This window comes from Rhinolophus sinicus, chromosome 4 (assembly GCF_057876585.1).
Source record: "Rhinolophus sinicus isolate RSI-liver-muscle chromosome 4, RSI-T2T, whole genome shotgun sequence".
Lineage (NCBI taxonomy): Eukaryota > Metazoa > Chordata > Mammalia > Chiroptera > Rhinolophidae > Rhinolophus > Rhinolophus sinicus.
The window spans coordinates 85028075-85047795 of NC_142504.1; the positions used below are offsets into that span (position 1 = coordinate 85028075).

General features: G+C 39.6%; 1 protein-coding gene across 1 annotated transcript in view; it reads left to right on the top strand.

Annotated features, from left to right (window-relative positions):
* The first annotated feature begins 8056 nt into the window (after window positions 1–8056).
* RNF125 (ring finger protein 125) overlaps window positions 8057–19721 on the top strand; it is a 33060-nt gene continuing 21395 nt past the window's right edge. Inside the window, exon 1 of the mRNA XM_019714082.3 lies at window positions 8057–8515. Coding sequence (XP_019569641.3) covers window positions 8352–8515 — 164 coding nt within the window. The 5' untranslated portion in view covers window positions 8057–8351. The remainder of the gene's footprint in view (window positions 8516–19721) is intronic.

The window sequence follows — 19721 nt, forward strand, 5'->3', positions numbered from 1 at the left end:
GATCCAGGTCACTGACTGCCTTACCCAGTGAACTCCTAAGTCTTGCATTCAGCATAACTTCATTTGTGATGACGTCTTTCTCCTTTAAGAAAAGAATAGTGTCTCACTCATCAAATAACACTTCAGATTGCAGAAGTGTGGCAAACACTGTTCAAGATCACATGCCAGATGTTTGTGTTTCTGGAGACTAGTATGAATCTGTATTATTCTCGAGAGGTTTATGACAGGAGTTTTTTTAATTGTCTTCGTAAATTCAGAAATACGTATGTTTTGGTCTCAGGGTATTTACCAGTGTAATGTCCTCCAGTATTGATTGAGAAGGCATGGTCAAGGTTGAGGGCCAATTACATTAGCAGTGAATGTAAGTAACTCTCTCCTGGCACCTGCCATCTCCTCTGTTGTCAAAGTAACCTGAAGGAGCTGCTGCTTATCCATCATGTGGAACCATATTTCTCAAAGAATGGTCCACTGACCCCTACATCAGAACCAGCTAGGGGACTGTTAAAAATGCAGCTTCCACAGCTCACTCCGGCCTCACTGTATTGAAATATCTTGAAATGAGGCCATTTTAATAAGCTCCTCAGGTGATTCTGATGCTAGATAAAGTTTGAGAACACTTGACATAAGCAGCAACTTGTCAAGATTGCAGGTATGGCTATGTCACTCTTCTACCTAAACCTTAATTGGCTCCACAAAGCCACGGAATGCTGTTCTACGCATTACAGCTTACAGCAGCTGTGAAAATGTTTTGCTTGTCAAGAACAACCTTCATGACCCAGCATCTGCCCAGGTCCCCAGGTTTTTCTCTCCTCACCACCAGCTGTGTCCTTAAAATTCTAGCAACAAGGAAGTGTTTGTAGACTCTCCTAACAAAGCATGCTGCTTCTTGCCTGTTTATCTGCGCTTACTGAGTCACGTTTACCTGGAATGTCCCCCCTTTCTTTCATTCCAGTTTCCCACTATTTGGAATGTTCTCTCTTTCCCTTTCTCTTCTGGATAGTCCCCCTGGGCTAAGTCAGCACCAGTGCTTTTTCTCTGTGTAGCTCTCCATCATTGGTCTTATCATATTAAATTATGAATATAATGCCATTTTTCTGTCCATCTTACTTTGACATAGGATAAATTGTATGTCAGTGAGTTTGGTTGCAAGCAACCGAACTCAATAAATTAACCAAGAAAAAAGGAAGTGTTGGAAAGATGATGCATAGCTAGGAGATAAAAAGTATTGACTATGCTTAGGAAGGACAGACACCAGAGAAACTGCAGATCACAGCAACAGGAACTCCTAGAGTCAGATGCCCTCTATGATCCTTTCCCATGCTAGGCATGCCACGATTTCCTGCTCATTGAAGTAGAACGCCCCCCACTGTGGATTTGGGTCAAATATTATCCAGTTATTCTGGCCACTGAAAGATACTGAAATATTTCACTGAGTTATCCTGGAGTAAGAACGCATGCTTTGAGGGCAGGCAATGTGGGGTAAAAAGTACACACTATCATTGCCAGCCCCACCAAAATCAAGGGACATAATGAAAGGACAATTCCCTAAGGAAGAGTGTGTGGTGTTGTTACTGAAGATGAGGAGATGCTCGGCAGACAAAACAAACAGCTGTCCACTCCACGGAGCCTTGCTCTTGACTGTGCCCCCAATGTCTAGTGAGGAGCTTGATGCTTTGTAGACGGTCCTTGGATGTTTGCTGATTGAATGAAGTCAGAGACAGAGCTTCCCTGTTTCCCTGAAATTAAGACCTAGCCGGACCATCAGCTCTAATGTGTCTTTTGGAGCAAAAATTAGTATAAGACCTGGTATTCTATTCTATTCTATTCTATTCTATTCTATTCTATTCTATTCTATCAGGTATTATATTATATTATATCAGGTATTATATTATATTATACCCAGTATTATATTACATTATATTATACCCGGTCTTAAAGTAAAATAAGACCGGGTCTTATATTAATTTTTGTTCCAAAAGACGCATTAGAGTTGATGGTCTGGCTAGGTCTTATTTCCGGGGAAACACAGTAATACCTATTTAACACTATCAGTTAGGCAATGAGCAGGATTTCAATGTTATTCCACTTAACGTCTTAGAACGGTTCTGTAAGTAAACATTATCTGTGTTTTCCAAATAAGGAACCTAAGACCAAAGAAGTAACTTGCCAAGATTACTCAGTTAGCAAGAGAAAAAGCTAGGATCTTGAACATGTACTGCACTGCCTTTCCCCAGTGAGAAATATGTAATGCTTTTCTCCATAAAAAGTATATCTTATATTGATTTTTTTTTCAATAATATCCCTTTTTAGTTAAAAGTGTCTTAGACATACCTCCATGTTATATCAAATAGAGGAAGGCCAGTATTGCATAGTGGTTAAGTTCAAAGACAATGAGAGCCAGATTTCCTGGGTTGGACTCCCAGTTCTGCTTTTCATCATAAATGTAATCTGAGGTATGTTTTGAACCTATTGGCACCTCTGTTTCTCTGGAAAATTAGAATGACAATATTAGTTACCTATATCATAGGATTATGATGAAGATTAAATTAGTTAACACATAGAAAGCGCTTGGATTAATATCTGATGTATAGCTAAATGCTATAAAATTTTTGCTTAGTCTTTTTAGCTACTGCATTGCCTTCCACAATGTGTATGTACTATAATATATTTAATTGTTCCTCTATAAATAGAAATTTTGTTGGCTGCAAATTTTTGGTAAACAGTGATTCAATGATCATTCCTGTTTATGCCTCCTTGTGCACATGTTTATCCACACATTGGTTCAAGGATTAGAATTGTTCAGCTAAAAGGTATATGTATGTTAAAACGATTCATTTTTTAATCTATAGCAGTGCATACACACAGTACAAGTGTCAAAATGTGCAAAAGAGGGCCGGCCCAGTGGCTCAGGCGGTTAGAGCTCTATGCTCCTAACTCTGAAGGCTGCTGGTTCGATTCCCATATGGGCCAGTGGGCTCTCAACCACAAGGTTGCTGGTTCAACTCCGAGTCCCGCAAGGGATGGTGGGCTCAGCCCCCTGCAACTAAGATTGAACACAGCACCTTGAGCTGAGCTGCCTCCCGGATGGCTCAGTTGGTTGGAGTGCATCCTCTCAACCGCAAGGTTGCCAGTTCGATTCCTCGAGTTCCGCAAAGGATGGTGGGCTGTGCCCCCTGCAGCTAGAAAACAGCAACTGGACCTAGAGCTGAGCTGCGCCCTCCACAACTAAGACTGAAAGGACAACTTGAAGCTGAACGATCCCCTCCACAACTAAGATTGGAAGGACAATAACTTGACTTGGAAAAAAGGCCTGGAAGTACACATTGTTCCCCAATAAAGTACTGTTCCCCTTCCCCAATAAAAATCTTTAAAAAAAAAAGTGTGCAAAAGGTCGTGTAGTAAAAGTCTTTTCCCACACCTATTCTCCAGCAACTATTTCTCCTCCCAAAGGCAACCACACTTATTCATTTCTTGTGTATATTTTCAAGGCTATTAATATGTATATATATCAGTACATATGTGTTTATTTATATATACACACATGCATATACATACATGTGTGTATGCATGCCTATAAGTTTTTAAAAATATAATTGATGGTGTACTATACATACAGTTGTTCTAATGTTTTAAATCAATTAATTATTTAATTATTATTTTTTTAATTACAGCTGACATCCAATATTATTTTATATTAGTCCTAATGCTTTTTTCACTTGGTAATACATGTATATGTTAGGGAGCTTTCTCTGAGTGTGGTTATAGAGTTGTCTTTCTTTTTAATGACTACAGAGTATTCCATTGTAAAGATGTACCATAATGTATTTAATCAGTCTTTTATTGGTGGACACTTAAAGTGTTTCTAATATTTTGCCATTACAAACAACACTGTAATAAATACCCATATGTCATTTCGCCTATGTGCATTTTTAAAATGGAATACTGCAAATGGGATTAAAAATGGTTTGCTGCACATTTTTTTAATGTTGTTTTATCTATTTGTTGAATAAATTTACTACACTTTAAGAAAACATGTCCCTATTATGGACATTTAGATTTCCTCTAAGGTTTTGGTACTAAAACAAACTTCAAAGAATATAGGAATGTCTTTCTCATACTTTCAACACTACCTGAAATGGTAAATTCATTTCTTTTCATCACTCCTACAAGGAAATAAAGTATGTTGTGTGTGTTTTTTTCTGGCAGTTGTGCTCTCCTTTTGGTTTACTGAGAGATACATTAGCCTTCTTGATACCAGGGATATTGATTATAGGGCTTTCAAATTTCCTTTGTACTAATCTATACTTCTGATGCCCTTCAGATCTTAGAGTCTGGATTGAGAATTTATTCTCTGGTTGACACTATAATCATCAGTATTGCCACCTTTATAAGTTTATTAAGAGCCTTACAAATAATATCAGATGCTTACCTTTTATCTATCTTCCCAGGTCCCATTTTCCTGCATTATTTTATTTAATTCTGTCTTATTCTTTTCTATGATTCTTAACACTTCTCTTCTCAAGTGCCTTAGTGAAAAGCACATGGATTTTACAAGATCTAGAATTAAGACATGATTCTGCCACTTACTATGTGACCTTTTGCTAAATTAAATTTTCCGAGGCTATAAAATGGGAACAATAATATCTACCCCATGAGATTAGTACTGACTTACATATATAAATATACGCATCATCTCCTAAATGCCAGGTATTTTACATCTCTTATCTCCAACTTTTGGAGTAGCTAGGAGCAAAATATATAAATAGTAAGGCAAATAAATACAGCAGGCTATGAAAGAATCAAGGAGATAGTGTGAGATGGATGTGGTGTAGAAATTTGAGTTGGAGGAAGTTGAGTGTGGCGAGTGTTGATAAAAAGTGCTATCAACAACAATAACACAAAAAGCAAACAATAAGAAAAGCATGAGTAAAGATTCTGAGGACAGAAAGAACTCAGTGCACTCAAGGAATTGAATGAAGCAGAGAAATTCAGAACCATGCAGAATAAGGGAGAGAGTGATAGCAGATGGGGTCAAAAATGGTTATTTTGGGAGACCCTATTGCTGCCTTATCCATTGCCTTATCCTCTTCTTTCTTGGTAAAAGAACCCCAAATTATATTGTTCAGATAACTGAAAGGCCACACTCTATGGGATAAATTATGAGTTGAAGCCAGTCAGAGTACCCTTATTGCCTTTTGCTAATGACTGTTTAAGAATGGTCATCGGGCCCAATTTGGACCAATAAGATGTAAGAGGACATCTGCAAAAGAAGGCCTCATTTTCCTCCTACTTAAAAGGAGAGAGAGCTAGAAGGAGGAAACCCTGTCTTTCCTTTCTGCTTTTTGGAAATTGTTGCATATAGATGTGATTACTGGAACAGTTCCTGCCATCTTTCTGCCATGAGGAAGACACTGCTGATACACTGAGGATGGCAAGGGGCTGAGACCTTGAGGACATCATTGAACTGTTGTGCTTCTTACCTCTGGACTAATTTACCATATTTGATAGTAAATATCCTTATCGATTAAGGCACTTTCAGTTGAACTTCTATTCCCTGCCATTGAAGGTGTCCTAACTGATTATAGTTATTGAAAGAATTAAGATCTGCAGGGCTTCGTAAATCATGATCAGGATTTGGAATTTAATCCTAAGGGTTATGGAGAGCCATTAAAGTGTTTTGAGCATGGGGCGACATAAGATATTTGCTTTTCAAACGGTCACTTTAGTTGCAATGTGGATAATAGCTTGGTCAGTGGTAAAAGTGGGCGTAGGTGGAGCAGATAGGAACTATTGCAACAGGTCACACAAGAGAACACAATGATTTAAAGTATGTGGTAGTTGGCCATGGGAATAGTAGAAAATGAAACCATGCAAGAACTACTGAGAGATAAAATGAGGCAGAATTCTGATTGTGACTGTGATTGATTCAATGTGAATGAGGAAGAGGAAGAAATCGAGGATGGCTTCAGATGTTTGGACTGAGCTACCAGGTAGATTGTAGTGCCATTTACTAAGAGAGAGATAAACAACTGGAGGCAGAACAGACAGAGTTTACTATGATGAGTTTGTTACTGGACATGTTGAGCTGAAGGTGACTAATGCAACCAGGTGGGTATGTGAAGTAAGCAGTTGGGTCTTTGAGTAGCCTAGAGTAGAGATAAATACTTGAATGTCTTCAGAATCTAGATGATTAACAGAATCTATGTGGTTTTTGAGATTCTTAAGGAAGGAATGAAGAATAAGAAGGGTAAAGAGCCTAAGACAGAATCTTTAGATCTCTAGCATTTAGCTTTCCCCTGGAGAAGGAGACGCCAGTGAAGGAGACTAAGAAAGAACAGCCAGAAAAAAAGAAAGAGAGAGAGAGAGAGAGAGAGAGAGAGAGAGAGAGAGAGAGAGAGAAAGGAAGGAAAGAAGCCAAAGAGTTTTTCTATTATAAGGAGGGAGTAAATCAACACTGACAAATAAAATATAATTGAGAAGTCAAGCAAGAAAAGGACAGAAAAGAATCTACTGGATTTAGCCACATGAGAGCCACTTACTGGTGGCATTGGGATTGAAGCAATTTTTGAACAGATGGAGGCTGAGTGGTTGGTTCAGAGTCCAGGTTGGACTGGATAAAGAGGGAATAATTAAGAAATTGAGACATAAATGTAGAGAATCAGGTCAAGAAATTTGGCCTAAAAGAGGACATAGGGCAGGAGCTGAGGGACATGTGGGGATCAAGGGAAGGTTTTGGTTTTTCTTTTAAAGATATCCAATTCATTAGCAAGCCCTTTTAGGTCTTTTGCCTAAATATATCCCGAACCTGTCCACCTCTCACCTTCTACCCAGATAACTCCCTGGTACCAACCTTTATCATCCTCACTCGGACGAATTCAGTAGCCTCCTAACTGGTTTCTCTGCTTTCTTATTTTGTTCCTGTCTTTTTGAGCACACACAGCAGAGTAAATCAAATCATGGCACCTTGAATAAAATCCAAACTCTTGGACCTGGCCTGTAAGATTGGATACGCTCAGGCCTGTCTCGTACCTTATCTCATCCCATCTACGCGCCCTGGTCCCCGATGCTCTGGCTCTACACTGTTTCTGTGTTTTGTTCTTGCCTCACTCACTGTCCCCAATGCTTAGCAAGCTTTTCCCTAAACCTTTGAATAGTTGACTCCTTTTTATTATTCATGACTCTGCTCAAATGTCACCTCATCCAAAAAGTCTCTGACCTTCTCATTCTCCCCCGCAGCCTCACTCCCTGTTTTATCTTTTTCATGGCTCTTATTATATGAAATGATCTCGTTCACTTATTTATTTGTTGATTACTTACATCTTCTCTTTAAATTGAAGTCTGGAAAGAACTGGGTGAAGTTTACGGGATTTTAATGTATTATATGTGTGATTATATTATGTAGTATTGTACATATGTATTGTATGTATTATGCATTAGTATGTATTATATTATTTCTCAATAAGCATGTAAACTATCACGATCTCAAAATAAATTTTCTTTTTAAGTACGTTCTATGAGAACCAGGATTTTGTTTGCTTGTTGGGAACTGGGTTCCCATCACCAGAACGGAGTCTGGCATGTAGTGGGCACTAAATAAGACGTCAAATGTGTCAATTAATAAATGATATATTGGGTTATGTTTAAAAGAGGATGGGGCCGAGAATACAAACAACAGCAGGAGATCCTGAGTCCAGGAAACCAGCGATTATAGAATTTAGCACTAGACTTCCTGTCGTGGTGTTGGCTTTTGAATGCAGGTCTTCAGAGCTCTTTCCACTACCCTGCTACCTCTCCATTAATGGGGTATTGACTGAAGTAGTGAATAGCACTGTCTTAAGAGATGCTCAATCATCAAACATCTTTGTAGCTTATTGCGATTACAACAGTGCAGGACTGCTAGGACCACCACCTTACAAGGGGGTGTGCTCTGATTCCCATAAAGTATGACCAGGCCCGCGCTTTCCTTAACTGTGGGGGAGGAGGATTGCATGATAGCCTAGAAAGTTCACTGCCCAACCAGGTCCTCTGCTCTGCAGTTGAGGTTTCAGGTTTCAATCCTCGTAGGACTACGAGACTTCACAGCGTGAACCGTGCAGCTGCCGCCTCCGCCTCCGCGCCTCAACCAAGGCAACGAGCAAAAGGCAATTTCAGACGCTCTGCCGCGCTCTTGGCCTGCCCTAGGCCGAGGTTGGGCGCTGCGACCCAGGCTGCATCTAGGCTGCGGTTGCTGCGCGCGCTGGGAGGCGACGATCACAGCTGGGCCGGGACTTCCTTCCTCCACCGCAGGACAACAAAACAACCCGGCAGCAGGCACTGAGCTCTTGGCAGCTGTCTGGGTCAGAGGATCAGCGATGGGCTCGGTGTTAAGCAGCGATAGCGGCAAATCCTCACCCGCCTCGGCCACCCCGCGGGCCCTGGAACGCAGGAGGGACACCGAGCTGCCCATCACGTCCTTCGACTGCTCGGTGTGCCTTGAGGTGTTGCACCAGCCTGTCCGGACCCGCTGTGGCCACGTGTAAGTGCCAGGGGAGCTCGGTTTGTGCGCCCATCCCCGAGGGCGGGCGATGTTGGGGGAGCCCAGGGCCTGGGAAGGGGAGTTCAGAAACCAGCGTTTGAGGGAAACTACTGCAGGGAGAAATCTGGACCCTTTGAGTGCGAGCCACAGGAAAAAATGCCCAGCCTGAAGGTGGACACAGGATTAAAGGAGAGAGCAGCAGCAAGGGGACCCTGCAGTCCCCCTAGAACTGCCTCCTCCCAAAGTTTGGTGCGGAGCCCCGGAGATGGGGATCCTTGGCACGGGACCCGCAGAGAACCAGGGCTAGCCACCTGGCTGAAGAGGTTGAAATTGGCAGGAGAACCAGCAGCTGCCTGTGCACTAAGCAGTGGGCTTCCGCACAGCGGTTATCCGGCTGAACTCGGTTAATCCGGCGGGGTTTGCCTCCGCCCCCAGGTCGGTTTTGTTTTGGTAGCTGTGTACACGTGTTCCAGAACGCCCGCCGAGGCTCGCCTCTTGAGCAAACAAGGACCTGTGCGAACTCCTTCCACCCCTAACCTCCCCTCCCTTTCCCAGCACAGACACCCAGATCCCTCCAAGATCGTCTAGTTAAACTGGAACGTCCAAGTGACTTTCCGTAGTTCTTAGAGTTCAACAACCTGTCAGGGTGGGGTCTGGGGCTGCACCAAGCCCGTGAATGGAGCCGTTTAAAACCCAGCCACCGAGTGACAAGAGGTTACAGATTACCTGTTTTACGCACGGCCTCCCCGAAACAATAGATAGTTTAGATAAAAATAACTATCTTAAAAATCACGTGCTATTTAAGATTCGCCGTTGGCGCACAACCATGCTAGTTTCTAAGAAGAGTTTAAAAACAAAATCTCTATATAAAATTGGCACGTTCTTAATGCCTGCTCGAGTAGTAGCGGGAGTTGGGTCTGCGCATTTGTGTTTGTTTACTTGGAGTTTGTTTACTTAGAAGCTTTCTTTTCATGGACGCACGGGTGTGTGACTGTGTGTGTGTGTGTGTCAATGTGTCGGGGTGGAGATTACATAGAAAAAGAGCGGAAACCCACTTAATGTCTTCTTTGGACGGTCCACTACCTATAGTTTGAGGAAGCGCCAACGGGATACCGCCATAAGTGCTTTTGGCTGGCGGTTGGGGAGGGGGGAGTAGAACCGTATTCTAAGTGCAAGTACACAAAATTTTTCCTAAAGGACTTACTTAGGTGGTCCTTGACACCTGTAGTCTACTACCTGAGAAGTTGTTTTCACCACTGAAAAGCCCAGCAGTGAGCCAAGGGAGAAGAATCTGCCATTCACACAATGTTGAAATAAAGCGAGCCTTGGGCATTATTCTGTGACTGTATTCAGGACTTGTTTCAGTTTTGTACTTTAAACCCAAGACTAATTTACATCCTGTCTGTTTACTGATGTTGTTTCCCAGCTGTCCAGAAGTAGCTCATTGGCAGACCATTGCCAGGCCAATATGGAAGCCAAGATGTTGTGTAACAGTATAAAATACATTGATTAGTTCCAGGCAGTAATGACCTCATTTAAATTTAGTCTGTATTAGCATTACAACTTTCAAGTTGTGCCAAAGATGCACAGTAGGCATCAAGTCTTGAAGATTCCTTTTGTAGAACTGAAATGGGAAGTTTTGCTATTGCATATTGGAGATTGTTATCTGATTGGAGATTGTTTTCCCTGGTTTAACTTACTGTGTGCAGTGCTTTTGCTTCTGCTAAAGGATAATATAAATTTGCAAAATGTTAAATCTTGTTTAATCTTTTTCTTTGTTAGAGTGAATAGGAAACCAGCAACTGGAAAAATAGTCATGAAGTATAACAACAAGGGCTGGACCGAGTGGCCTTCCTTCACTTTACTGTTCTTTGTTTTGACAAATCTATGTCCATTGTTCTGGCTGTGGGCAGAATTTCCATATCCCTCCTTTTGGCAAAATTACTTGGGCCCCTTCCACTTTATAAATGTTTAATTAGAGCCCTTTCAGCACTGGCGGTGGTGAGCTCTGTTAACACCATTTGTAATTCCTAAATCAATTTCTCTCTTCCATTGAACTTAAATTTGGAAAATGAAATGCAAATGAAGCCTCTCTATATTATCTCATATTGAAGAAGCTAATGTCCAAATTTGTTGAACTAGATCATTTGTGCTAATTTCTGTGTATAAACCTATTTCAAGTCAAACAAGTATAATAATGGCAACAATACCTTGAATGAATATGTATATAGCACTTTATAAATTGAATTGTGATGCAGTAGAAACCTTGGGCTTGCTTGGGCTTGCTAGAAAGCCCGGGATTTGAAATTCATTTCTGCCACTAACCAGTTGTGTGACCAAGATGTTCCTTAATCTCATTGAATCTGTTTCTTCATTTGTAAAATAGGGTGGATAATGGAATTTTTATGACTAGTTAATGTAAAAGTAGCCCATAATGAAGGCTCAAAATATAGTTTCTGTTTCCTTAAAAGCCATTCCACAAAGCAAAAAACCCATGAACAGGTATTTTTTATCTCTATATTTCTTTTGGAATAAAACTGGGCCACGATATTACAGCACCATACACTGATGGAAACAAGTGAAATGCCCATCAGTAGACGACAGGATTAAGAAACTGTGGTACACTTATACAATGGAGTATTACGCAGCCATAAAGAAGCATGAAATCTTATCATTTGCAACAATATGGATGGACCTAGAGAACATTATGTTAAGTGAAATAAGTCAGACAGAGAAAGACAATACCATGTGATCTCACTTATATGTGGAATCCAAAGAAAAGAATAAATGAATGAACTAATCAGAAACAGAGACATAGAGGAAAAACTGAGGGTTGCTAGATGGGAGGGGGTGGTGAGGATAAGGAGGAATGTGAGGGGATTAGAAAGCACATCAGTAACCACTAGATTGCCACGGGGATACGAAAGTCAATTTCGGGAATGTAATAAATGTAAAGATTTTGTAGGGTATCCGATGGACACTTGTCTCATTAGGGAGACCACCTCAGGGATGGTGTAGATGCCTGATCACTGCAGTGTACACCTGAAGCTGAAGCTGAACAATAATGAATGTCAACTACAATTTTATATATACATATATATATACATGTATATGTATGTATGTATGTATACATATATGTATATATATGCATATATATGTATATATATGGTTACAAGAAGCAGAGTACAGCATTAGGAATAGAGACAGTGGAAATGTAATGTCTGTGAGCGATGTCAGAGGGGTAGTGGATGGGGAGAGGGGGTTTGTCACTGTGTGAGGGATATAAATGATAAATGTCTAACTATTACATTGTTTTGTGCACCTCAAACTAATAAAAGAAAGGTTAAAAAACAACAACAACTGGGCCACGAAAGGTAGGTCTGTGACGTTTCCAAGATGCCTCAGATAGCCTTACTTTTTGCTTAGTTCTTTTTCCTTTGGTGGACTTTAAGAAGTTCCATTTTAAAGTTTTATCATTTCAGATTGACTTTATTTCATATCACTGTATCAGTTGTAAAAATACACTCCAGTGAGGCTTCCCTTCTCTTGTATTATGAGCTGGGGAAAGAGGAGTAGATAAATTAAGCTGTTTAAATTAAACTCAACGGGAATCTGATTTACATTCAGAAGAAATAGTCAAAGAAATGTGTTTTCCAATTGTATATGGTAGATAATGGGGAGAAAGAAGTCTAAGACAACTCCCAAACAGGTGACAGAGATAAAGGGGGCAGAGTTTAGCTCAGGAGGAAGTTAATGAATTCAGTGATTGGGCCTGTTGAAAGTACACTAGTCTGATCATGAGATATCCAAGTGGACATATCCCAGAGGCACTGGGAGAGTGGGTTTGGGGAAGGCTCAGAGCTGGAGACAATGGAGTTATCTAAAAAGAGCTAAGAGTTGATTATAATACAGTATGGGGAATATAACCAACAATGTTGTAAAGATCATGTAAGGTGCCAGATGGGCACCAGACTTATCATGGTGATCACTTCTTAGACTGTGTAGATGCCTGACCAATATGCTATACACCTGAAAAGCTGAAGAAGAATAATGACTGTCAAATATAACTAAATATATAGGTATATATAGTCACAGATGTGGAGTACAACATAGGGAAGATAGTCAATGGTATTGTAACAGCTATACAAGATGTCAGAGGGGTAGTAGCTTGGGGGTGGGTTATCACTTTACAAGGGGTTTAAATGTCTTAACTAGTACGTTGCTTTGTATACCTGAAACTAATAACAAAAATAAAAATAAAATGAAATAAAAAGGGCTAAGATGTTGAGAACGGACCTAAGAGAGCTTATTAACTGGAGCATACTGTCAGGTACAAAGAGCCACATCGTCAGTGAACTGGGTGAATTAAATGGCTCTATGTCACAGAATTTGCCTTTTTTTTTTTTTTTTTTTAATGAAATGGTTGAGGATAATTCTGAAGCGCTCTCAAGTAAATGGATTAAAATGTTGCATTTGTAGTCAAGTAATGAGCAGTAAAGCCTGCACCAAATTAGTGGTTCTCTAAGTAGAGTCTAAGAATCAACTGAATGAGTTTTAAACTGACCCAGAAATATACATCAGTGCTTTCATTCACAGATGCTGGTAGTTGAATTGAGGTAGTGGGAGTTTGTGGAAGTTCCCATATGATGGCAAATTATCATTGGCATAATAGTTGACCTGTGATTTGACTTCAGATGAAACTTTGCAGTTTAAATATGAACCATTTAGGGTCCTGATGCCAAAACAAATGTATGTAGAATGCCTTCTTCTCCCAAGGTCCTTGGGTAAGTGTCACTTAAAATGGGATGAGGGAGTCTTTTGTACCATCAAGGCCCAAAAACTCTTGAGAGCCATTGCTCTAATAAAGGAATGCTACTTTTCACATTGCCACTCTTTTAAGGTCTGGCATTTATAGGTGTTAGATATTGGTTGAATTAATGAATGACTGTAAAACAAAATGCAATTTGAATACTTTGGTGAACGCCCCTCAGGGGGGACAACAACTCCATAGTGCCAGCCAACTGATGTATGTAGTTTGAGTCCCATGACAGTTTTTGACTCCATTCCTTTTATAGGATTACTTATTTGTGCCTGTATTGCTGAGAATTTCAGAAAGATGTAATTAAACTGACCTGAAATTTGCCTCTTCTGGTGGTTGGACTGCTCTGTATTAGCAACATTAGTGTTGCCATAGTCAAATCGAATATTAGTGATCTATTAAATTATGTATAGTCTAGCAAACAGAGCCTAAATAATGTAGCAGATTGAATTTTATGCCGAGATTCTCCTTAGAAACTGGCCACTGGTCCTTGGACCAGCAGCATTACAGCATCTCAGGCCCCACCTCAGATATACTGAATTGGAATCTACATTTTAACAAGATGCCTGGGTGATGTATATTCACTTTAAAGATTGAGAAGCACAGCCTTAGAGAACTTTTTTTCATTGACAGTAAGATTCAGTAAGTTGAGAATCAACACATAATGGAATATAGAGATATGCAGAGTCAATTTTTGGAGGCTGAATGATTCCCAGGATGGACTTTGAGTGCAACCTAAGTGAATAGATAAGCAAATCAAAGGAAATCTTGAGGGACAGTGCATGGTTGGAGGTCCTGTGTTCTAAGAATACGTGCACTTGGGACCTGTCCAGGCTGATCCATAATTGGTGAAGAGGGAGTGGTGTGTGTGTGTGTGTGTGTGTGTGTGTGTGTGTTTATTGCCCTATATTAGAATATTTTAGCCTGAGACTCTTGCCACTTTGAATAACAATAGCAACTATTCTTACTCTGTTCACATTTTCACTGTCACTGAGCCAGCTCAAGATTTTCTTCAGCTTCATATTAGCAACCCAGAGTGAGGCAGCACAGTGTTGAGAACATAAATAAAATGTTAGACTGGCCACGTGTTGCCAATAGCTTCTTCCAAAACCACATTTGGGGACCATTTCTGGGTAACTTATTTTGCCTGTCTAGCCCTAAGACCCATGGAGTCTCTAATGCATCTCTTTCCTCTTTAAATCTACTATACTTAGGGTTCATTTTACCTCCTAAGATTGGGTACATAATTTTACCCAATGTCCTCAGCAACCCCTTCCCCATTTTCCTCCAATACTTTGCTGACCTCTTCATTATAAAGGTTTTATCCGTAATCACTTAATTTAGGGAAACAGAAAGGGGTTGATAAGATAACCATGGGAGTGGAGTCATTAAGTTTCCAGCTGGTTTCAGAGTTCTAGAGTCATTATCTAGTGCCTAATTAAGTTCTTCAAGGATCTGTAAACTCAACAGGGGTGAGCTGCAAGTGATGGAAATGATTGTGGAGGGTGAGTACGCCACAGGAAGGGGCACCAACCCTTGTGGCTATTGGGAATTGAGTCCAGGGTTGCAGGTGATTAGCTTTTCAAGAGAAGCCAGAAATTTAGGCTTATGTGTGAAATCTGATTTTAAAGCAATAGCAATGCATTACGACTCTTTGAAAACATTGAACTTGTCTTTAAAAACAAATGCAATTGAGTTCTGTCTTCAGCTTCTATCTTTCACCTGAATCCTCCTGATTCTGATCATGTCATATGATTCATCATTCGTAACCTCATGGAGCAGGGGACAGGGACATACAACTAGGAATCCTTAGGTTCATGTTCATTTCCATCCCATGGGTTCTTTCAGAGGAACACAACACTCTAATTCTCCTTTGGGTGATTCCTCTTAAGTGATTTAATTATTTCAATGTACTGAGTAGCTACTCTGTGCTTGGAGCTTATAGAAGGGAGGACTTCAAGATTCTGAATGCTTCTTTGGTGCGTATGATCTCCATGCAGTGTTGTTACTGACCTCTTGTCCGAGGAATGTTGTTTTGTTGTGTTTTTCAACTTTATTGAAGTGACACAGTACAATTCACTCAAAATATACAGGTTGATAAATTTTGGTAATTGCGTACAATCCTATAACCATCACCACAAAAAAGATCTAGAACAGTTTCATTACCTTAAAAAGTTCCCTCGAATCCTTTGCAGTCAATACCCTCCCCAAACCCCTGGATCCAGGCAACCTTGTCTGCTTTCTGTCACTAAGTTTTGGAATCATACTGTAAGTAGTCTTTTGTGTTCAACTTATTTCACTTAGCATAATGGGGCATACATTTATTGTCATTTGGTATATTGTAAGTCCTTTTGCCTCTATTTCCAAAATAAATCCAAAACCTATCCACTTGTACTGTCTACCGCTAGTTTGCTGGTCTAAGTTATAATACTATCCTGCCTTGAACCGATTCTTACAACGGACTTGAAAACGGGCTCCTCCCTGTAGCTCTTATATCTGTTACACATTCTTGACACAGGAGCTGGTGATCTATATAATGTAAATCAAATCGTATCACCCTCCTACTTAAAACCCTCCAATACCTTCCCATCACGCTTAGCTATGGCATTATTGTTTATCACCTATTATACTTTCCCACACATCTCTGATTACTTGGCTTTTACTATGTCAGCAAGTTGGTCCCTATCCTTTGTACGTTTTATTTTCAGCTTGGAAAACCCTTCCCAGATCTTTGCAAGACTGGTGCCTTCAAATATCATCTCAGGGGCCACCCATCTAATTGCTTCCTCTGCCCCACCCACTATTTTTACTGTCAACTATTTCATTCTTGTTGAACCATTTATCATTTGCCCATCTATTTGTTTACCTGCTTATTTCCTTTCTCCCCATTCGAAAACTCTGAGAACAGGGACCTTAGGCTCTCCCTCAGCTTTATCTCTGGCCTGTCAAATACTGCCAGGCAATAGTAAGATATTACTAAAAATTTTGCCAGTGAATGCGTGCATATGTGGTTGGATCCAGGGAGATCTGTACAGATTTATGCATTTTCTCATAAAGTCTTCATTATAGCCATGGAATAACTGTTCTTGCTAAAAGCCACTCCAATTAATTTTTTTAAAGTTTTGCATCTTCTCTCTTCAGCCTTTTAATATATTTCAAATTGTTCGGTGCTCTTTAAATTTATTTAAATAACCATGTAATCTTTTCCTCACACTGAATTTGGATGCCCTGAAAAAAATGTATTTTAAAAACATGTTTTTCTCTTCAAATCACATTCTCTTAAAAATCAGGTCTCTCATCCTCCAAACATTTTCCTTCCTAATTTTCTAACTAAATTTTTTTTAGGAGTAAAGAAATTTTAAATTGTTGTAAGGTGGTTCATTTTCCCTAACATTTTATTATGAAAAATTTCAAATATACAGTTAAGTTGACAAAATTGTACAGTGAACACCTATATATCTACTACCTAGATTCCCTAGTTGTGAATTTTGCTGTATTTATTTTTATCTCTTACTTTATCACATACCTATCCATCCATCAATGCGTCTTACTTTTGACGCAATTCAAAGTAGGTTGCAAATATCAGCACACTCTAACCCTTCTCATGCATAATATTAACTAGAGTTCAATTGTTGTGTGTGATTTGTTTTTTCTTAAGATAAATTACACATATAATGAAATGCATACATCCTAGGTATAACATTTGCTGAGTTTTGACAAATGTTGAGCCCAAACCCCTATCAAGATATAGAGTGTTTTCACTACCCAAGATAGTCCCCCTTGCCCTTTCCTAGGCAATCCTGTCTGTTTACCCCTATAGGCAACCAGTATTGTTGTTTGTTTGTTTGTTTGTTTATTTGTTTGTTTTCTACCATAGATCAGTTTTACCTATTCGAGACTCAAGCTGAATTATACAGGACATACTCTGTTGTGTCTGGCTTCTTTCACTCAATCTGTCTTTGAGGTTCATCCATGCTGTTGCTTGTATCGGTAATTCGTTCTTTTTTGTTGCTGTGTAGTATTCCATTGTAAGACTATGCCATGCTTTGTTTATTCATTTTCTTGTTGATGGACACCTGGGTTATTTCCTGTTTGGGGCTATTATGAAAACATTCCTTATGAATATTCTTGTCCCAATGGGCATATTTTTTATTTCTCTTGCGGTAAATACATGGGTTTGGTATTGTAGGGCCAAGGGGTGTCTGTATGTTTTGTTTTATAAGAAACTACCAGGCCCTTTATCCCAAGTGGGTTGTAGGTGATTAACTTCTTAAAAGAATAATTTATTGTACAGCTAATATGGTCATGTGGTTCAAACTTAAAATTCAGTAATGAAAATGCCCTCCTTCTTCTACATACCCCTTCTTCCCAGTTTCCCATTTCTCATTTCTCCGATAGGTAGGTAAATGTTCTTATTTTCTTTATCCTAGATGTTTTTATACATCTACAAACCCACAAGTAGCTCATATTATATATGCATTTTCTATAGTTTGCTCTCTAAGAGATTTAAGCTTTAGGTTTTCTCATCTATGGGTCTTATTATATAATCTATATTAATTACCTAAACCTGAATAGTCTGTGTAGATTCTAACCTTGTTTCTGTATCCCAGAGGGTAAGATTTGAACTGCAGTAGCATGCAATTCCTTTCCACAGTAGCACTTTTAAAAGTTGTGGTTTTTGTGTACTTATAATCAGTAATTTCAATCTGTTCCAGAACACCTTGGTCTTGCTATGTTTTCTCCATTTAATACTCACTTTTATTAAAATGAGTACAAGCTAATAGACTAAACTACCAGATTTGCAACTAGTATCTCATATGATGCAGTAACATTTGTATAATGCTCATATGAGAGTTTCATGCCACATGTAACACCACTGTAGAGATGTATGGGGGGTTATAGTGAGGGAGTTGATTTAAAAACTACCTCAAGTGTGCTACTTTTGGTGAATATCTACTAGGCATTTTCATTGTTACAGTCATCAATTGTAGTTACAAAAACATGTGCAAAACATTTATAAAATGACAGAAATGTACTCTATGTAAAGCCCACTGGTTTATACAGGTACATCAGTGATATAACTTTGCTGTTTCTGCTTATCACTGGGAGGAATTAAAGTGTCTTTAAAAACACTACAAACTTTGAGCCTGTCCTGAAACGAAGGAGAAAAAGCACTACTGTCTTCTGGCTGTGTGACCTCGTCAAGTTGTTACACTCTCTGAACCTTAGTTAGCCATCAGGCAAGTGAGAAGACAGCAGAGCAGCATGTTCGGATTATTGTGAGTGCTAAATCAGATAATGCACACCCGTGCCTGCTACAGGGTTTGGCACCAATATTAAGTCTTCTGCTTGTATTGGCATAAAACTCAAATAAGTTGTGAGAAAAAGGGGAAGACTTTTAGTTAACAGAAAACAAAGGGTTATCTGCTTGCTCCTAAACTATGTAAACCATATAATTCATATTAGAACCTTAGGTGTTATAGTAGATATGTTAATTATGAATTGAGCATTTGGCCCATTTGTAATAAATACCTTTCAAAGCTCACACTTTGAGAACCTATTCTTAGGGACTCAAAGAAATGCAAGGACAGATTGTGCCTTACAACTTAAAATTAATCACTTGAGGCAGAGAGAAGTAAAATATAGCGGAAGACTTATGTCTCTTGATTTTCAAAAGTACTCCTCTTTCCAACTGGGCCAGCTGTGGTGGTGGAAAGAAAGATTCCTGAATTTGGGGTCAGAAAACCCCAGCTTAAGGCCAACCAAGTTCAGGCAATTTCTATAGATGTAACTTTGCCAAAGTAACTTAACCTCTAAGTACCTCAGTTTCCTCATGTATAAATGGAAATAACAAACTTTCTTGGGGGTCTGTTGAAGTTAAGTGAATTAAGATACATGGAGGTGTTTTAAAATTTTGTAAAAACAAAACAAAACAGTGAATCAAGTTTGAAATTATGTCAAAAGAAAGAATGACCAAACAACAACAATACCAAAAACACCCAGGAAAAAAGGCTAGAAACCTAAGCCAGATCTGGGGTTCTAAGTAAAGAGCAGGACAGTCCCCTCAAGTTGTTGCTGAATCAGTCTTTATGTCACTCTGTTTAGTATTCATCTTCCAGAGAGAGAGAGAGAGAGAGAGAGAGAGAGTTCACTTAGTCTGACCTACTTCAGGTGCTCTTGCTTTCAGCAGGGGATAATGGGCACCTTGGTTGAGGTCCCATCACATTGTATCTGCGAGGGATAGTTTCTGCAGAGCAAAACCAGGATGCTATTGCAAGAAAAAGGGGCAGATGGATGCGGGGCAGGGATAAACATCAAGCAGATGCCTCAAGAGCAATGCCAACATCGGCATCGTCTTTGTGCTCATAAGAATTTTATAACAGATGT